This window comes from Chenopodium quinoa, unplaced genomic scaffold, assembly GCF_001683475.1.
Source record: "Chenopodium quinoa cultivar QQ74 unplaced genomic scaffold, ASM168347v1, whole genome shotgun sequence".
Classification (NCBI taxonomy): Eukaryota; Viridiplantae; Streptophyta; class Magnoliopsida; order Caryophyllales; family Amaranthaceae; genus Chenopodium; species Chenopodium quinoa.
Genome location: NW_018742461.1, coordinates 4,027,365 through 4,041,135, shown reverse-complemented (window position 1 = coordinate 4,041,135; position 13,771 = coordinate 4,027,365). Strand labels below are relative to the sequence as shown.

General features: G+C 42.9%; 1 protein-coding gene across 1 annotated transcript; it reads left to right on the top strand.

Moving 5' to 3' along the window:
* The first annotated feature begins 1,077 nt into the window (after positions 1 to 1,077).
* On the top strand, positions 1,078 to 2,465 carry LOC110718989. The gene is made up of 3 exons (XM_021897924.1): positions 1,078 to 1,560; positions 1,775 to 2,161; positions 2,253 to 2,465. The coding sequence occupies exons 1-3, from the start codon at positions 1,078 to 1,080 to the stop codon at positions 2,424 to 2,426; spliced, it is 1,044 nt and encodes a 347-aa protein (XP_021753616.1). The 3' UTR covers positions 2,427 to 2,465.
* The last annotated feature ends 11,306 nt before the right edge of the window (positions 2,466 to 13,771 follow it).

Here is a 13,771-nt window from a genome sequence, read left to right as displayed (position 1 = left end):
TGCTATTGGGGTGGAGAAATTATCCACGAAGATAGCGATGTAACTTACAGGGGTGGGAATCAAAAATTTGTTTTTGTACATTCTGGGATGACATATTCACAAGTTCTGAATAAGCTGTATGAAGAATTGGGTATTGATCCTAAAGTTGTGGAGTTGAAGGTGGTTATGCGGTATCCTATGGCTGGGGCTTATGTCGTAGTTCCGTTGAATGACGAAAACGCTCTTAAGGCTATATGGATTGTTGTGACTCAAAGTTCTTCTATTGCAATGCAATTGTACATTGAACAGGTTCCAACGGAGCCAGTTGTGAAAACTAATACTGGTTCGTTCCCAGGGATGGAATTTTTTGGTAGTGTGGAGCAACCATTTTCCTTTACTGATCAAAGTGTGGGCGTAGGGTCATTCACAAGAATGCTTGTTGATCCAGAATATGCAAATGAACACCTTTCATAGATTAGGTGTCCGACCTCATCGCCTAATGTTGGAACCTCAACAAGCACACAACCACAAGGCTTTCTTGATTCTCTTGACCCAAACAATGTTGATGTTTTTGGGGATACGGAGATGAATGATACTGATGAAGATGATGATGAAGATGTAATTGAAGCTCGTGATATGACAATCAAAGACAGTGCTCCCACTACATACTTCAATGAAGTGCCGCAAGTTGACCCACGTGTGAATAACTCATGGATGACATGGTTAGGAAGTGAGGCATATAACAATGGGGGGAATTTGAGGTTGGACAGCAGTTTGACTCATTGCAACAACTGAAAGATGCTGTGAAATCTTACTCCATAGCTAGAAATCAAACAATTCGAGTTGTGGAGGCAGAGTCAGAGAAATATGTTGTTGAGTGCAAGAGGAAAGAACAATGTAGTTGTTCGTGGAGGCTTAGAGGAGTGAAAGATCCAACACTCACTACGTTTAAAATTGTGCGGTACAACGACCCTCATGCAAGTAACTGTGTTGGTGACATCGACTCGGTGGGTCATAAGCTACTCACTTCCGAGTTCATTTGCAATGCTCTTCTATATGTCATTCGCGTTAGTTGATCCTTCATTGAAAATCAAGATAATGGTGCAACTTGTGAAAGAGAAGTTTGATGGATTCCAAATAACCTACAAGAGAGCAGGGCTAGCGAAACAAAAGGCAATAAATCTCATTTATGGGGATTGGGAGGGTTCATATGAACAGTTGCCTAAGTACATGCAAGCTCTCAAGGAATCAAATCCTGGAACTGTTGTCGAGTGGAGATTGTTGGAGAGTACCGTTCCTGGAACACATATTTTCCAACGAGTTTTTTGGGCATTTAAGCCATGTGTTGATGGATTCCGTCACTGCAGACCCCTTATCACCATTGATGGAACTCATTTATATGGAAAATACAGAGGCACTCTAATTATTGCTATGGGAACGGATGCTAATTTTCAACTATTCCCCCTTGCTTTTGCGGTTGTTGAAGGAGAGAACAATGATAGCTGGTCTTGGTTCATGGCTTGTATTCGAGCTCGAGTTACATATAGGAAAGGGCTATGTGTGATATATGAAGACATGCTGGTATTTTAGCAGCAATGGAAGAGGTTGGAAGTGGTCGGGAAGAGCCTAATGCCTACCACAAGTACTGCACACAACACTTGGCTTCTAATGTAAACTCAAAATTTAAAAGTGTCGTCATAAAGAACCTTTTTGGCAAAGCAGCTACTACAAGGCAGAAGAAGAAGTTTGATTACTACATCAACAAGATAGGTGACTTGAATGTTGAGGCCCGTAGGTACTTGATGGAAATACCAGCAGCTATGTCGAGCATGTCAGCGAAATTCGAGACAGATTGGAGGCCCACTCATCCTACTACAGTTGTGGTCGTGGGAGCATATTACTATTGGCCGACCATACGTTAGGAGACCTCGAGATCCGCCACAGGAGGACCTTGAGGATGAGGATGAGGATGACATTTTGGGGACTCAACATCGGCGAGGTATTGACCCTTTGGCGTGCAGGTACAATGTTTGCTTCAAATTCATGTTCTTACAGTTCTATCTCTCAAGAATTATTATTAACGAGTTTTTACAGGTGGTTACGTGTCCATCTCTCGTGTGCGCATACTGCTTCTGGACTACCATACTACAGAGATGCGTTTGACCATCAGCGCGAGGACCAGGTATAATCGACATTTCTTTTTTTTTTTGTGCATTGTTTTTCTTTCATTATATTAGTCATATACATGTTGACATACTTGTTTTGGGAATTAGATGATTTGGCAGCCATATACTGAGGCAGTGATGGACCGACTTCCAGAGATTTGTCGCTCTGACATGCACATCTGGCGTACACGAGCACCTCTGATTTTCTTTGATGTCGTTAAGTTCCACCTCCCAGACCGAGTCCTTCGTCAGTTCGGGTTAGAGAAGCCGATCCCATGTTAGGTTTTATAGTGATTTCAATCAAGAAAACACTCAATAAAGTGTGTGGGACCAAAACCTAAAGAATGTGATTACAATAACAAATTAAAGTAATACAATCAAACACAACCCACGTGTTACAATCAAGTATTAATATCACTAAGAAATTACAGAAATTTCTAATGACAACACTAATATGAAGTTTTAATTACACTTGCCTTAATTCCAAGCCAATCAACCAAACATGAACATGAGAATTGCAACGTCCCTTGAGACTATGATCTTGATACAATGTCAAAGGCGTATGAATACTTTCCTAAAGGGATTAATTTCCCCCACATGGTGCTAGGGTTAATTCGGAAATTCCCTTTGAGATACAATTGACAGCACTTTCCGTTATTAGCACAAAGAATTGAAAACCGATGGATGATTCACAAGAAAGACTAGAATCAAGAGGTTTTCTCAAAATAGTTTGCTAGAAAATTTAGAGAAAAATGGAGAATTCTTGGGGAGAAGATGAGAGAATAATGTTCTGTATTCTTGCTTTTGAAAAACTCCTTCTATATAAAATAGAATCAACCGTCGTATAAAACCGCAAAACGGCAAAAAGCGCGGGCGCGAGCGAATAGGCGCGAGCGCGCCACCATGGGGCGCGGGCGCGCCTCCTTCTTTGCCTAAAAATTCGATTTTTCCAGAAAGTTAACGCGATTTATGCGCGGTTTGGGCGCGGGTCGCGCCATGCCATGACGCAGGCGCGCCTCCAAAATTTTCCAAAAACTCATCGCGGTTAATGCGCGGTTTTGTCGCGGGTCGCGCCTAGCTGGAGCGAGCGCGATTCCGTAGAGCGACCGCTCCACTCCGACACTCTAAATTATCAACAATCCTCCCCCATTTAGAGTGTCTTCTTAATACATTCTCCAAATCTATCATTTAGCCACATCTTATGCATCAATGTTAATGTCCCTTCGGATTGAATTAACACCTAGTACAACACACTTAACGATGATCATATCCCATGATTTCCATATGGATTGAATCACACGGATATATCCAGCCATTCGAAGGTGAAGCACACATAAGATAAATCGAATCATTCATCACTTGACACTTTTAAACAGCCATGTGTCCGTATCTCTCATAAGTTCATCAAAGTCTATATGTCCTTTTAGACTTCTTGAAGCGGCTAAACTTCGAACTTATATAGGTAGGTTCTCATATACGTAATTGTGTCCTTGTGACAAGACACTTACATTTAGAGCTTCTCAACTCTAAACCTTTGAGAACTTTTAATTGACGCTACCTAATACATCACAAGTACCATAGCAATATGGGTCATTAAATATTGCTAACAAACATCAAAAATGTGATTCAACCACATTGAATCTAAGACTTGATGTTTCTTCAAGCGTTAGATTGGGTTTCACAAGTTTGTGTTTTTGGACATAAACCCATTCCATTCATAGCAAATATGATGGAATGTCTTGGCATTGCCTTTGTAAAGCAATCCGCCAAATTCATCTTTGTTGGAACATAGTCAAGACTTATGACCCCATCATTTGATAAGCTTTTTCACTAGGCTATGCCTTAGTGAAATATGCCGAGACTTACCATTGTACACTTGACTATAAGCCTTTATCAACGCCGAATTGGAATGACAATAAAGGCAACTCTAACATGAGATTCCTCAACCACTCAGCTTCTTTACTAGCTGAAGCAAGAGCTATAAACTCAACTGCCATAGTGGAATCCGCAATGCAAGTTTGTTTCTTGAAAGACCATGAAATGGCACCTCCCCCAAACATGAAAATCCAACCACTTACAGAAGAATCATCTTCCTTGTAAGTGATCCAACTTGCATCAAAATATCCTTCCAAAACCGAAGGAAATCCACTATAAGATAGACCATAGTATAATGTACCCTTAAGGTACCTCAAGACCCTCCTTATTGCAAACCAATGCTGTGTACCCGGGTTACTAGTAAATCTACTTAGTTTTCCCACAGCCAATGCAATATTCGTTCTTGTACTAGTCATGGCATACATCAAGGATCCAATTACCCTTGAATATTCCAATTGGGAAATTGTTTTCCCCGAATTCTTAACCAATTTGGCATTTGGTTCCATGGGGGTGTACACGGGACACTTATCAAACATATTAAACCATTTGATCATTTTCTCAATGTAATGAGATTGACTTAGAATAAGTCTTCCATTGTCCCGAATTATCTTGATGCCTAAAATGACATCCGCCTCCCCCAAATCTTTCATCTGAAAAGATGAGGATAAGAATTCCTTGGTCAATTCTACTTGTTGTAGACTTGTACCAAAGATAAACATATCATCAACATATAGACAAATGATGACATCATGACCTTTGTCATCAAATTTTCTATATATACACTTATCAGCTAGATTCACCTTGAATCCAAAGGACAAAATTGTGTCATCAAACTTTCGATGCCACTGCTTTGGTGCTTGTTTAAGTCCATACAAGGACTTAACCAATTTGCACACCTTATCTTCTTGTCCTTCCAAAACAAACCCTTCGGGTTGTTTCATGTACACTTCTTCCTCTAGATCTCCATAAAGGAATGCCGTTTTGACATCCATTTGATGGATTACTAGATTATATACCGAAGCCATTGCAATTAACAACCTTATCGAGGTTATTCTTGCAACCGGTGCATAGGTGTCAAAATAATCAACACCATGCTTTTGCCTAAAACCTTGGATAACCAATCTGGCTTTAAATTTCACTATGGAGCCATCCGGTCTCCTTTTCCTAGTGAAAATCCACTTGCAACCAAGAGGTTTGCAACCGGGAGGTAAATCCTCTAAGACCCAAGTGTCATTTCCCATGATGGAATCCATCTCATCATTTATAGCTTCTTTCCAAAATGCACTATCTTGGGAAGATATGGCCTCTCTATAAGTTTTTGGGTCACTATCCACATTAAAACAATATAGAGTAGTGGAACTAAGGGCATCCCTAGATCCTTCAACCAAATAAATTATGAAGTCATCTAGAGGATTCCTAATTTTCCTTTGTCTTTTACTTCTTCTAACATGAGGAGTCACATCCTCATTATTAGATGAACCTTCATGAGAAACATGTTGATCATCATAATCAACAATTTCCTTTCCTTTGGTACTAACTTGTAGATCCTTTGGTCTACTCATTGATGAAAAACGATTTTCATCAAAAATTGCATCACGTGACTCAATAATCGAATGTTTCGAAATATAGTCACTTTGTTCTATCACATAAAACCTATAGGTTTTGCTATGCTCAGCATAACCTATAAAAATGCATTCCAAGCCCCTTTCACCGAGCTTTCTTTTCTTGTTTCCGGGCACTCTTACGACTGTCCTACAACCCCAAACTTTGAGATACTTCAAGTTTGGTTTCATTTTGTACCAAAGTTCATAAGGAGTGGAATCCTTTCCCTTAGTGGGAACACGGTTAAGTATGTGACAAGCTGTCAACATAGCTTCACCCCAAAATCCCTCACTCAAACCTGAGTAAGATAACATGGAATTAACCATTTCTTGAAGAGTTCTGTTCTTCCTTTCAGCTACACCATTTGATTGTGGTGCATAACCAGCTGTAGTCTCATGAATTATACCCAAAGATTGGAAATAACTTGGATCATAGTATTCCCCTCCCTTATCAGTTCTAATTCTCTTAATAAATGAATCTACTTGCAATCCTACTTCCCTTTTATAAATATCAAACTTGGTTAAAGCTTCATCTTTGAAATGCAAAAGATACACATAACAAAACCTAGAATAATCATCTATAAAAGTGACCATGTATCTTTTGTTCCCCAAAGAAGGCGTATTATGAAAATCACACAAGTCACTATGGATTAGTTCTAAAATGTTAGAACTTCTCTCAACTCTCTTAAATGGAGTTCTAGTGATCTTGTTCAACATGCAAGTAGAACACTTATTAGGAGAAATATCACAACAAGGAATCAACTCTTGTTTGGACATAAACAACATTTTATTATAATTCACATGTCCTAATCTCAAATGCCATAAATCAAACAAACTTAAATCAACTTGATTAACATTGTCAACAACATTCAAACATAAATCATCATTACAAACATGCTTGTCTTTTAAAGAAAGCTTAAACAAACCATTATCCAAGTAGCAACGACCTATAAACATTACACCCTTAGTAATTATGCATCTATTAGCTTCAAATACTAACTTATAGCCAAGACTATTCAGGGAAGGTCCAGATACAAGATTTCTACTAATTTCCGGAGCATACAACACATTCCTAAGAACTATTGCAGTCCCCGAACTAAACATAAGCTCAACTTTCCCTCTTCCAAGGACCTTGATGGTAGAGTTGTTCCCCATGTAGAGGTCTTCTCCATCAACAACCTTTTGAAAGGTTTTGAACCAATGCTTACTCTTGCACACGTGCCTTGACGCCCCCGAATCAATCCACCATGAGTCATCATCCTGCACAACAAAAATGTTAGGATCCGTTGCATTTAAATCCAAACCGAAATTAAATTCAACCTCATGAATTGGATTACCTTTGGTGGGTTGGTCCTTGCTAGTGCTAGCATGACCCTCCTTGGATTTTTCCATCCTTTTCTTAAAGGAAAAACAGTCCTTCTTGCGGTGTCCAACTTTACCGCATTCCCAACAAGCAAACTTTTTATTGTTTGCTTGCCTTTTGGACTTCCCTTTGGAAGAATTATCATTCTTCCTCTTGAAGCTAGTAGAGGCTTTAGCCCTTCCTTCATCTACCATATTCACGGTAGATGACCATCCTTAGCTCCCTCCATGGAACGAATCCCCTCTTCAATTTGAAGGTGGGTGGCCAAACCGGACAATGTCATATCCTCTTTCTTGTGTTTCAAATCATGTTTCACATTTTTCCAACTAGGGGGAAATTTATCAATTATGCTAGAAACAACAAACAGCTCATTCATAGCAATACCATGTTGTTCTAAGCTACCATAGATGCGTTGCAACTCATCAAATTGATCCATTATGGATCGACCATCAACAAATTTATAATTATTAAAATTACTAACCAAGAATTTCTTGCTTGAAGCGTCTTCCATCATGTATTTTCTCTCTAAGGACTCCCAAAGCTCCTTAGCCGATTCCACATTTTGGTAGACATCAAACAAGTCATCCTCCATCCCATTCAAGATGTGACCACGAAAAATGAAATCGTCGTTGTCCCATTTCGATCTTTCCCGAACGGATTCCAAGGTCTCATTCTCATGTTCATTTGGCCTTGGAGTACTTATAACATAGGCAACATTAAGAGAAGTAAGAAGAAAATACATCTTCTTCTTCCATCTCCTAAATTCAACACCGTCAAACTTCTTGAGTTTGACGAAGTTAGTTGTAAGTTCCTTCACACTAGACATACTTGACAATTCTAAATGTTAATCCCTTTAGATTGTTAGGTTTTACAGTGATTTCAATCAAGAAAACACTTAATAAAGTGTGTGGGAGCAAAACCTAAAGAATGTGATTACAACAACAAATTAAATTAATACAATCAAACACAACCAACGTGTTACAATCAAGTATTAATATTGATTAGGGGATTTTTACCCACCAATCACCATCTGACAAGTGGACCAATCTGGTTCCGCCACGAGCCTGCCACATGTCAGTCAGTAATCTGTCCACCATGGACCAATTGCGACACGACACGTGTCCCCCCTATGACACATAGGTTAACCGGTCAACCAGGCCCAATCCAGGTTGGAAGCCCAGTCAGCCCAAGGTTGACCTAAACCTAGGGTTTGGCACGCTTCCCAAGGTTATAAATATCTTCATTAATCCTCATTAAGGGGGATTACGCACATTAAACACTCTCACTTAGAGAGACTCATTTACATATTTTCTGCATTAATTACTCCCTAAACAAGTTCTAACTTGACCGTCGGAGGCGGAACTCTAGTCACTCGGAGTATCCGTTTGTTTTGCAGGTACAGGCGTCAGGGTTCAGTCTTGGAATTGTAACTCTCCCGCAGGACATCAGAAAACCCCGAAACATTTTGGCGCCGTCTGTGGGGAGAGTACTTTTGAGATGACATCTGCGTCTGTACCAACTCCAGAAGAGAGGCGTCCCCTGGACGACCCTCAAGTTCAGTCGGATCATGATACCGAAGATGAGGTTGAAGTTGAAGCTCACACAGCTTCAGACGGGACCCTAAGGGCCCGACGTACCCGTCACACTGAAAGGAGAGAACGGGTAGACCACGAAACTGGATTCGGTGCTCCGGTCGGCTCATCGCCTGATCCGCAGCAGGCGGTTGAAGGTTCTGCTCCCATTACCAGAAATGAACTCATGACCTTCATGAGGGGATTCAAGGGGGAGATCCAAGACCTGATCAATAAGAAGACGCTTGCTCCATCTAAGGAGCAGTCGGCAAAAAAATCTCCCCATTCGGGAAGAAGGAAGCCTGTTCAAGGTCGAGAGGCGACCCCTCACCCTAACTCTAAGAAGTGGGAGCCGCCTGTGCTTGGCTTGACAAAGTACCGTTTTCCCACGCCAGGGAAGAGGAAGCCCGTTCGTCACATACAGGCGGACGGGTCAAAGAAAACATACCTAGACGCTCGGTTACTGTTTGAGCAGAAGAAGAACGACCGACTGTCAGAGTCGGCCTCCACTTCAGATTTCCAAGATAGTTTGCACAATACCTCTATGAGGAATGCTCAATAAAATCATGAAAGTCAGACAGGTGGTACCTCCCGACGGTCTGGATTTTATACTGACCAGGCGGTACCAAACTTATCGTTTGTACCCCAACAACAATATTTTCTGCAGCCACCTCTGTTTGGAGGGCAGGCGGCAAAAAATTTCCAGCCTTTGGACTGGCAACTACAGTTGCTGAGACTTGGAGAACAGCCGTCGGCTTTCTCCAAGGAAATTACTGAAGCTGTTCAGCCGGTCAAAGTAAAAAATGTGTTAGTAGGTGCCTATGACGGCACTACTAACCCTGAAGACCATTTGATTGCGTTCACCAACTTAATGTACCTCCAAGGGTTGGATGATCCCACTTGGTGCAAGTGTTTCCCAGCGACTCTTAAAGGAGTCGCACAACAATGGTTCGGCAACCTACCGACTGGTTGTGTCAACAACTTCAGGACACTTGCTTACTTGTTCACCTCCAATTTTTCCATGAACATACCTGCAAAGAAGACGACCCTTGATTTAGGGACGATTCAGCAGGGCGAGAAGGAGGGTCTTCGTTCTTACATCATGCGGTTCAACCTGATGAGGATTCAGATTCAAGGGCTACCGGATGAGGTGGCCTATACTGACTTTTTCAGAGGTCTCAAGGACGGGTCGACCTTTAAGTTCGACTTAGTTCGAAAGAGAGTTGCGACTCTACAAGAGGCCTTGATGGAGACCGAAGCCTATATAAAGGCGACTGATACAACCTATATACTGGAAAGCAGTCGGATGGTAGGAGGCCCGACAAGAAAGAAGGTCGACTAAAGCAGTCGGCCAACAAAGATGATAAGAAGAGAAAGGAGGTCTGGGCGGCTGATTCCTCTAAACAGCCGGTCCAGAAGAAGAAGAAAGAGTTCAAACCATACTCTCCAAAGTATGTGTTCAACAAGGATGGCCAAGCTATCCTCAAAGAAATCAAGGGCCGGATCTCAATTGAGAAGTCGGCCTCCATGAAGGGTTCTGCGAGCAATCGGAACCAAGATAAGTACTGTCACTATCACGAAGATCTTGGTCACGAAACCAACGAATGCATTAGTCTCATGCGATACCTAGACCGACTGGCTGAGCACGGCGATCTTGACTCCTATGTCAAGAAATCTAGGGGGAATTCATCCTCAAAGAATAAGCAGTCGGCCAAAAAGAACCAACAGGTCGACAGTTCTGATACGGATGATGTTGTCGTCTACACAATCGCAGGCAGCTTCTCAGGAGGCGGCCCGACTAAAGGGGCAACAAAAACAATATCAGGCGGCTAGACGTCAATTCCGTTCACCAAGAACGACCTTCCAAAACTTCATTCCCTGAAATTGTCATCACGAAAGAAGATTTAGGAGGGGTAAGGGAGCCGCATGATGACCCCATTGTTATTGAATGCAAAGTGGCCAACCAAAGAGTTGGCTGAATCCTCATAGATACCGGTAGTTCTTCTGATCTTAGCATTAGAAAATGTCTGTCAAAACTCAAATACAAGACTGATTGCATACATCCGGTATCCCACCCTCTAGTAGGGTTTGGAGGAGGAGTTGTCCACCCTGTAGGGCGAGTGAATTTACCTATTCGCCTGGGTGAAAAGGGGGAGGGTCGCCACATGGTGGTCCGGTTCTTGGTAGTTGAGGAACTCTCGGCCTACAACATGATTTTGGGGCGACCCACCTTAATTAATTCCAAAGCTGTCATAATCCCGTCTCTTATGTTGCTCAAATTTGAGAGGGATGATGGAACAGTCGGCTCCTTGAGGGGAGATCAGAAGATGGCCCGAGAGTGCTACCTCTCGGATATCAAAACCACCGTCGAGGTCGCCGAGTTAAGTGGTGAAAGAGCAAGCCTTGACGTTATCAAGAAGGATGCGCCTGCTTAAGAGGCAGGCGGCAAGAAAAGAAAGGCTGACCACTTGGGGGCCGCAAGAAAAGAGAAAAAGTAGCAATCACTGGCAGAGGAGCGGCCAGACGAGTTCTGCCCTCAGCCGACTGGTGAGCATACGGACCTGGTCCTGAACGGCTCCCGTCTTGACCGGACAGTCAAGGTTGGGACGACTGCTCTTAGTGTTCTGGGTGAAGATTTTCACCAACTTTTGAAAGAATACAAAGACATTTTTGCATTTGAAGTTCAGGAAATGCCAGGCATCAGCCCTGACCTCGCAGTACATAAACTGGCCGTGGATTCGAAATAGAAGCCGGTAAGGCAGAAGAAAAGGAATCATGGCGAAGAGAGAAGTCAGGCGGCAGCCGCCGAAGTTAAGAAATTACTTGATGCAGGGTTCATTCGGCAATGCTACTTCCCAGACTGGGTTGCAAATGTTGTACTTGTTAAAAAGCCGAATGGTACCTGGCGAATGTGTGTGGACTACACGGACCTAAACAAGGCGTGCCCCAAAGACAGTTACCCTTTGCCTAAAATTGATAACTTGGTCGACTCAACAGCCGACCATGCTTTGATGAGCTTCATGGACGCCTATTCTGGCTTTCATCAGATTCCTTTGTGGAAGAAAGATCAGGAGAAGACGGCCTTCGTCACTGATCAAGGTTTATACTGCTACACGGTCATGCCGTTTGGTCTGAAGAATGCTCCGACCACCTTCCAAAGAATGATAAATACAGTATTCTTTGATCAGATTGGGAGAAACGTCGAGGCATACATCGATGATATGATTGTCAAGTCAAAGTTTCAGATAGATCATCTGTCGGACCTCCGAGAAACTTTCGCCACACTCAGGCGGCACCATGTCATGCTCAATCCCAAGAAATGTGTAGTTGGGGTTGAGTCTGGGAAATTTCTCGGATTCCTCATCAATCAGAGAGGAATAGAGGCGAACCCAGAGAAAGTGCAGGCGGTCATCGACATGCAGTCGCCTCGAACCGTCCGAGAGGTTCAGAAGCTAACAGGTTGTCTGGCGGCTTTGGGAAGATTTCTAAGCCGATTAGGCGACAAGTGCCTATACTTTTTCCAGGCGATAAAGAAGAAGGCAAGGTTTGAATGGGGACCGGATGCGGAGGCGGCCTTCTAAAAATTGAAAGTTCACCTACATTTCTTGCCGAGGCTGGTCAGTCCTTTGCCCAAAGAAGTGATTTACATGTACCTGGCCGTCTCTGACCATGCTTTAAACGCTGTCCTTCTTGCTGAAAGAGGCGGCTGCCAGCTCCCGGTCTACTTTGTCAGTCATGTATTGAAAAATGCCGAGTTGAGGTATCCCTTAGTGGAAAAGTTCGGTCTCGCTCTCTTCATGGCTGTCAAAAAATTGAAGCCCTATTTCTTGGCACATGCAGTCGTCGTGTATACAGATCAACCGATCAAGCGACCACTGACATCTATGGAGTCGTCAGGCCGAATGATCAAATGGGAAATAGAAATTCAGAGCCTCAAAGTCACATTTGAGCCCAGAAAAGCAGTGAAGGGGCAAGCCTTTGCTGATTTTATTGTAGAGATAACTCGACCCCCTGATTCTCAAGTCCCAGACCAAGTCTGGAAAGTATATGTGGACGGGAGCTCCACCTCAAATGGTTGCGGAGTAGGCGTCATATGTCAGTCGCCAGAGGGCGACAGGTACGAGTATGCTCTACGTTTCAATTTTTAGACCTCGAATAACGAGGCAGAATATGAAGCTTTACTAGCCGGCATCCGTATGTGCAAGGCGGCCGGGGCAAAAAAGATAGACGCCTGTTTAGATTCACAGTTGATAGTGAGTCAGTACAATGGAGAATATGAAGTAACCCATCCGGCCATGATCAAGTATTTACAGGAGGTACGACAAGCAGTCGGATCCCTCGAAGATTTTCATCTGACTCAAGTACCAAGATCTGAAAACAACCAGGCGGATGCCCTTTCAAAATTAGCATCCTCGGCCTCCTGTGATACTCCGCGAACTGTTTTCTGGGAAGTGATGGAGAAAAGAAGCATTGAGGAAGAGCCTATTGGAATCTTGGATAGAAGTTCAACTTGGATGGATCCAATCAGGGCATATCTGACGGACGACACCTTGCCGGATGACCCTCACCAGGCGGTCGTACTGAAAAAACGAGCTTCCCATTTTGAAATAATAAGGGGAGAACTTCACAAAAGAGGGTATCTCCAACCCTTCTTGAAGTGTGTTACTCTAGAAAAGAGGCAAGAGATACTAGAAGATCTTCACTCTGGTTACTGCACTTCCCATGTAGGCGGCAGGACGCTTGCTCAACGGGCAAGGCGGCAGGGCTACTTTTGGCCTACTTTAGAAGCAGACGCAATGCAGATGGTGAAAAAATGTGACAAATGTCAAAAGTTTGGCAAACTAATTCACCGACCGGCTACTGACCTCACTACCATTTGTAGCCCACTACCGTTTGCTAAGTGGGGCATGGATATTCTGGGTCCCTATACGCCTGCTACAGGCGGTAGGAGGTACATATTCGTTGCAGTCGACTACTTTACTAAATGGGTAGAGGCAGAGGCTGTCAACGGAATCAAGACGAAGGATGTGATTTCGTTCATTTGGAAAAATATCATCACTCGGTTTGGGGTTCCCATGTCTATGGTTTTTGATAATGGTCCTCAATTTGAGACGCCTGTCCTCAAAAATTGGTTGGAGGACCAAGGCGTCTCACATTACTTTGCATCAGTCGGCCGTCCACAAGAAAACGGCCAAGTAGAAACTTTTAATAAAACCA

What these genes read in the sequence shown, in the direction of transcription:
- LOC110718989 (XM_021897924.1), top strand. Translation starts at nt 1,078, where the DNA reads ATGGTGCAACTTGTGAAAGAGAAGTTTGATGGATTCCAAATAACCTAC. An exon ending in TGATATATGAAGACATGCTG is followed by an intron (nt 1,561 to 1,774) that starts GTATTTTAGCAG and finishes TGAGGCCCGTAG; the next exon opens with GTACTTGATGGAAATACCAG. An exon ending in ACCATCAGCGCGAGGACCAG is followed by an intron (nt 2,162 to 2,252) that starts GTATAATCGACA and finishes TTTGGGAATTAG; the next exon opens with ATGATTTGGCAGCCATATAC.